This window comes from Colius striatus, chromosome 7, assembly GCF_028858725.1.
Source record: "Colius striatus isolate bColStr4 chromosome 7, bColStr4.1.hap1, whole genome shotgun sequence".
Lineage (NCBI taxonomy): Eukaryota > Metazoa > Chordata > Aves > Coliiformes > Coliidae > Colius > Colius striatus.
Window position 1 is genome coordinate 22,390,493 of NC_084765.1, and position 6,737 is coordinate 22,397,229.

General features: G+C 53.0%; 1 protein-coding gene across 1 annotated transcript; it reads right to left on the reverse strand.

The window, feature by feature from the left end:
- Window positions 1-2,946: 2,946 nt before the first annotated feature.
- BCL2L10 (BCL2 like 10) lies at window positions 2,947-6,181 on the reverse strand. Its single transcript, XM_062000248.1, has 2 exons — window positions 5,685-6,181; window positions 2,947-4,109 (listed from the first exon to the last, which is right to left on the reverse strand). The coding sequence occupies exons 1-2, from the start codon at window positions 6,084-6,086 to the stop codon at window positions 3,978-3,980; spliced, it is 534 nt and encodes a 177-aa protein (XP_061856232.1). The 5' UTR covers window positions 6,087-6,181; the 3' UTR covers window positions 2,947-3,977.
- Window positions 6,182-6,737: the final 556 nt, after the last annotated feature.

A 6,737-nucleotide genomic window follows, 5' to 3' on the forward strand; every position in this document is an offset into this window, starting at 1 on the left:
TGCAGGCATAGGCAAGCTGACCCCTGCAGAGCCCACAGCAATTACTGCATGCTAATTACTATTAGATAGGCCTGTGGCATCTGCTGCCTGCCCAGGCAGTACACCAACAGTGAAGATCTGAAAGCTGTCAGGAGGATGAGACACAGCCTTGCACTTAAACACCACCTACTCTCTCGTTCTGCATTTAAAGAAAGGAACTGTAGCATCTTGCTTCCCTTTTCTGGGGCAGAAAAGAGGATGCGCAGCAGTTTTCAACTGAAGTACAGGACTTCATTGAGATAAACTGTCAGGCTGAAACTGAAAAAAAAGAAAAAATTGATCAGAAGAGTCACGCAACTGTAAGTTAGTCTAAACTGCTCTGAAATTGATGGGGCTTCAGTGATTTAAGCCCTGGTCTTCAACAGTACCATGGCCACCACAGCAGCAGAGAGCAGCCCAGGGAGCACGGCTCTGGCTGGGATGGGCAGGTTACCCCGTGCCAGGCCCCAGCAGTCTGGGCTGTGCCCACTGCTCTTGGGGGCTGAGCAGGGCACCCTAAGGTGCAGACTCTCAGCAGAGACCAGAGCAGGCAGCTGCAGGCAGTGTTGCTGCTGCACTGCTGAGCTGCTCTGCAGGCTCCTGCCTCAGCTTTACAGCTTTCCTAAATAACCCCCACTTCCTCTAGATGTTAGGAAACCTGCCCCCGAAGAAAGACTGGCAGATGTTCTGGAAGATGTTCTCCAAGCTGCACCTTGTAAAGGTTCAGTTTGACGCCAGAGACTGGTGTGACTTTATTCATGGACATTTCCAGAGTTTTATACGCTTTTCCAGAGCACACTGTAAACCCCAGAGTAATATCCTCTCTGCTCTTGCTTTTGTGGGGCCTGCCTTATCAGGTTACACTTGAAATCAAGATACTGGTATAGTATTTTTGCTCTGCTTGGTGTGGGAGTGACACTGAGATCCACGGCAGGACATTTCCATGTAATATCTGGCATCTGTTCAGAGCATTTCTTGCCCTGTCACTTGCCACACTTTCCAGCACAAATCCCCCAAAGCATCCCATGGGTTGGAAACCACCTTCACCTTGCAGCACTTGGCTCACTTCCACTATAGCCCAAATTTCAGGAACCACAGCATCCCGTCAGGACTGAAGGCTAACGCCCAGAGCATCCAGCTGCCACAGAAGCAGGTGCTGGCCCCGTGGGAGCTCGGAACTAAGCACGACAGTCCCGCACTGCAGGCTCTCAATCCTTCTGCTGAGAAGAGCCAGGCCTGAGTTTAGAGAACTGGAAGTCAAGAGAACAAGCAGACGTTTGTTCAGAGCTCCTTCCCGCCTCAGCGGGACTTACCATCCCTGAATGTCCTTTTTTGTCCTTCTCCCGGCATCTGCGGCCGCTTGGCACAATGCTGCTCTGTCCACAGCCCCCGCCGCACGCCTCCAGGGGCCCAGTGGCCAACAGAAGGAGAAGCTGGGCGGCCACTGCTGGACCTGGCTGCCAGGCTGACCTTTCCCAAGAGGAAGTCTGCTGGCTGCACTTCCCAAAGAGGCATAGGCCCCTCGAAGGGCAGGATGCTGGGCTGAGGGGCAGCTAGGGACGGAGGCTGCACAGTGGGCTGGCACTGTTTCACAGGCCACTCGTGCCACAGAAACATCTGACTTGAGAGCACAAGACCACTTTTTAGAATAGTTAAGACCAACACCCTCAAAAACTACAGCTACTCAGGATTACTAATCTGAGGAGGCTGAACTCCATCACCTATTGCTCAGTCATCACCATAACTTGTATCAGATGCTCCAGTTTCAGTAAAAATGAGTGCATGTGTGAAAGAGGCAGCAGCTAGCTGGCAGAGCAAGAGGCAGCAGCTCTCAGGGGAGCCCGTCTATATCCAGCTACGTTAGTAAACTTCAGCAAGATCTAGATGGGCTTGAGAGTTGGGCAGAAGAACCTCCTGAGGTTGAGGTTCAGCAAGTGCAGAGTCCTGCACCTGGGGAGGAACAACCCCCAGGCTGGAACCGATCTGCTGTAGAGCAGCTCTGTGGAGAGGGACCTAGGAGTTCTGATGAAGAGCAAACATGAGCCAGCAGTGCACCTGCATGGCCAAGGCCCATGGCATCCTAGGGTGCATCAAGAAGAGTGTGGCCAGCAGGTTGAGGGAGGTTCTCTTCCCTCTCCACACAGCCCTGGTAAGGCCTCGTCTGCAGCCCCATATCCAGTTCTGGGCTCCTCAGTTCAAGAGAGACAGGGAACTCCTGGAGAGGGTCCAGTGGAGGGCCACCAAGGTGATCAGGGGACTGGGACACGTCTCTTCCAAGGAAAGGTGGCAAGACCTGGGGCTCTTTAGCCTGGAGAAGACTCAAGGGTAACCTTATCAATGCTTACAAATACCTTAAAGGGCAAGGGAAGAGAGGATGGGGGTATAGTCTTTTTCCTATAGTGCCCAACAACAGGACAAGGGCTAATGGGCACAAGCTGGAACACAGGAAGTTCCACTGGAACACAAGGTAAGACTTTGCTGTTCAGGTGAGGAAGCCCTGGCCCAGGCTGCCGAGAGAGGTTGTGGAGTCTCCTTCTCTGGAGGTTTCCAAACCTGCCTGGATATGTTCCTGTGTGAGCTGATACAGATGAACCTGCTTCAGCAGGGGGGGTGGACTAGATGATATCTAGAGGTCCCTTCCAAGCCCTACCATTCTGATTTTGTGAAGTTCTGACCTACAAAACCACATGGTTATTTCCAGTTGCAGTGGTGAAGATGGGCCTTTTGGACTGGATTTTCCCCTTTGGGCTTGTTTTGAGTTTGCTTCTCTGCAATAAAGACTGGTATCATACTGTTCTGGTGCTGCCCAGCTCCTTCGTTCAGGTCAAAGCACCAGGAAGGTGAACATAAACTGATGCACCCAGGTAACCACCAAAGACACTCATCGAGTACCATCACCCATCCGATCAAATAAGAAGAAAGTTAAGCTTTTTAAAATAAAAATACTTAACATTTATTCACCTTTGAAGTCACCATAGTAAAATTGTACACGCTATGAGTAACCCAGGAACGTTATTAAAAGCTACCAGAAACATAAAGCAATTTGTACAACCATTGAAAGAAATACATAGCATGTTGAAAACAGAGTGAAATATTACTCAAACAAGACAACGCTTGATACACACTAGAGTGACAAGAACCAGCATTAAGTCTTCAACAAAAATAAAGATGTCATGGCTACAAGTATTATACAGTGATAAATACTTCAAAAATATATTAAGATATATGGAAATTCTCGTTTTGACAAGGAAATCCAGAGAAATTCCAGCCTCCACTGGATTTCAATATACCAATTATGGTCCAATATTTAAATTCCTTTCAGTAAGAATCAGTACTGCAGCCATTACTGACCTGTAATCAATACTTATCTTCTTGTAGTGTAATGAAATCAGCCTTATGTTATATTAAGCCCTAATGCCTCTCACATCACGGGCACTAATTGCTCTAAATCAGCCAACGAGTTGCCTTTTGGTAACGAGCGCTGTGCACCACATTTGAAGCCATAAGCAACGTTAAACCACAGTCAGCGTTCACCTGCTTTACAGTATGACTGGAAGGCGGACTCCAAGACTCGCCTCTGTGTAAAGAGGACATTTTGCACAGAGAGGGTAGGAGCAAGTCCACCACAATGTTTTCCTAACATAACATCGAGCACTCGGACGTTACAGTACATGAACCATGCTAAAGTTTAGGTTACCTCTTCAAAAAGAAAGTCCAGAGGATGTTTGGAGGCGACAGGTTTCGAACATGCACAAATGGTGGTTTAGTACACATTTGCTTGTGTTGTTACTGGGTAGCAAGTGAAGCAGTTTATAGCTGAGGATTTGGTGAGACAGTTTTCCGAGCCAGTTTAAAAATATAAACTTCTTCTTAGAGGGTCTGTTCTATAGAAAATAGAGTGAAATCTGGTAATTGTCAGTTTTGAGAGTACTTTCCCACAGCAAGATCCGTTCATCAGCCTACCGCACCGCCAAGAGAAAAGCCAATCCTGCAATGCCGAATCCTGCTGCAGCCATGATGGCGTTGCTTATGGTGCTGCTCTGGTCAGCTGGCTGCGAGCCAGCTCTGCCGAAGAAGCGACAGAAGCCATCCTACAAAAGCAAGACAGAGGACATTGAGTTGGTCTGCATGAACTGGATTTCTTTTCAGCAGGTTTTTGAGCACAGTTTGGTTCGTGCTCCCAGCATGGTGTTTATCAGCTGCAGAAGTCTCTATTTTAATCATGAAAGCCCGAGCTTGCTGCCTTAGGCACACAAATATACTTTGTGAGAGCCTTTTGCACAAGGCAACTGAAAGCAGCAGCTACAAGTGTTTGAATGCTTTGCTCCAAAGACAATTGCAAACTTCCTACTGAGATGCTCAGTATGTCATCATTACATTATTTTTGTCCTCTTAGGCAAGTTTCTGCTGGGAGCTGCCAGCATTGTTCCCTCTCATTCAAGTTTCCAAAAGCATCTGAAACACAGGATATGGAAATTGCCACTTGAAAGGCAGGAGCCGAGCTGGGTCTGGTCCCATCTCATGGATGCAGGACTGATAGCACAGAGGCTCTCCTGGAAGGGCTGAGCGGACACTGCTCAGCGCTGACCTATGACAGAGCAGAGCTGGCAGCTGCTCTCCCAGATCGTTATTTGCGATAATCAGAAGTGGCAGCAATACAGTTCCAGATGGTCGTGTTTGAACTCTGCTCCGCAGATGTCTATGTAAACAAGTTATACTCTTAATTTCTTCCGGAACTTTGTTCTTTACACTTTAATTTGTGCGAACAGGCAATGCGATTTTGCCAAGTGACAGTGTACATCAGAGCCAACCACTGTGCTGATCTGAGCAGTTAGAGGGACCAGCGACCACTGGAAAACCAAGTTCATTTTGGTCTCTGGAAAAGTCAACGAAACCAATGGCTGCTTCCCCACCCCCCCCACTTCTATTTTTAGTGCTTATTTGTACTGGCATCAACTATTCCACTAGGATTGAAAGTAGGAAATGTGCAGCTCTGCAGGATAGCTGACATTTTGTTCAGGATCACAGGCAGAGCTGCAGGGAAAGTACAGCCTTTAAAAGCTGTACTTTCAGCATGCACCTCGGGTGGCACTAAGCAACAGCAGCCATCGCTTTGCCTCACAACATATATGAGCACTATTGCCCACACCTTCCCAGGGCCCCGACCCGACCAGTTTCAGGGCAAGCAGTAACCAGAACAGCAGGTCTGGCAGACGAGTGGCTTCGCACCACAGCAGATTTAACAGCATGCACATCGATATTTTGTGTTGGTGTTTGGAAGCACACCTGTGTCAGCCTGCTCTCCCAAATCCGAAGACTGCAGACCTGGGGAGAAGCTAAACCCTGTCCCCACGAGCCGGTAGCATCTTCCCTGCATTTTTAATAGCTACAGCTTGACAAAGCTGGCAGCTGACACCTTCGAAGAGCCTCAGCCCAGGCCTCCCGTGGGCACCTTCAGCGCCCGATACACAACCGCCCCGCGTCCCCCTGGCTGCGAACCCCGGGGCCAAGCCGCAGCACGGCGAGGGGGGCTGCTCTACCCTGCCCACCGCGGACTGCGGCCGGGCCTCCGGGCGCCCACGCCGAGCCGCTCCGCCGCGGCGGGCTCCCCCCACCCTCGGTCTTCCCGGGGCCGCGCGTCCTCCCGCCGCCCGGTCCCCGCTCACCCATCCGCCGTGCGCCTCCAGCCACTCGCCGCGCTCCTCGGCCAGGTACGCGGACAGCGCGGCGGCCAGGCAGCGCGGCCCGTCGCTGCAGCCGCTCTCGTCCAGCGCGGCGGCCAGCGTGCCGGCGAAGACCACCAGCGCCAGCAGCCGGCCCCAGTTGAGGCCGCCGTCGGCCTCCAGCTGCGCCGCCACCCGCCGCAGCAGCGCCGGCGCCTCCCTCGGCTCGGCCCTGGCCAGCGGCGCGCAGGAGCGGAAGAAGGCCCGCTCCCGCCGCTCCAGCTCGGCCGCCGCCCGCCGCAGCGCGGCCGCCGTGGCGCTGGGGGGCCGCGCGGCCCCGCCGGCGCGGTGCTGGAAGTAGTCCTCCAGCAGCGCCGCCGTCTCCTCCTTCAGCGAGCCCGGCATGGCGGCGGCCCAGGCGGCGGCGGCCCCGCGGCACCAGCTGCCGCCGAATAAAAGGCGGGGCGGCCCCTCCGCCCGGCCCGGCCCGGCTCGGCCCAGCCCGCCCCGGGGCGCCGGGGCAGCGCTCCCCTCCTCCGGGGCGGAGCTCGGCGCGGCGGTGAAGAGCCGAACCCGGGGCGGGGGGAGGTCTCGCCCGGGCCGGCACGTCCCGCGTGGCTGCCGGGGAGCGAGCGCAGCCTCCGCGGAGGATCCGCCGGCATCCCGAGGACGGCGGCCACTGCGCCAAGCCGCGGGTTTCTCTGTGCACTCGAGCAAAATGCCGAGCAAAATGCTGGACGCTGACCTCGAGATTATTTTCTTTTTTCCACGTTAGCCACCCGAACCGGTGTTTTTGTGTCAAAGCAGCTCCAGCTTTCCTTGGGCTGCAGGATAGCTGCAGTGTGTATCTACCGAACAAATACGTTCGCTTTTTTGATGGGCATATAGGCAAAACATAGAATCTGGACCTTCATGGTACAAAGGTGGGGCCCTCCACTACTGCTGGTGTAAAATGAAATAGCTGAGAATTTCATTTCACTCTGGCTCTTTGATGTCATTTGAAGGGGGCACAGCAACAGGGAGGCATCTCAGCCGGAAGCCTGCCCTGCATCCCCA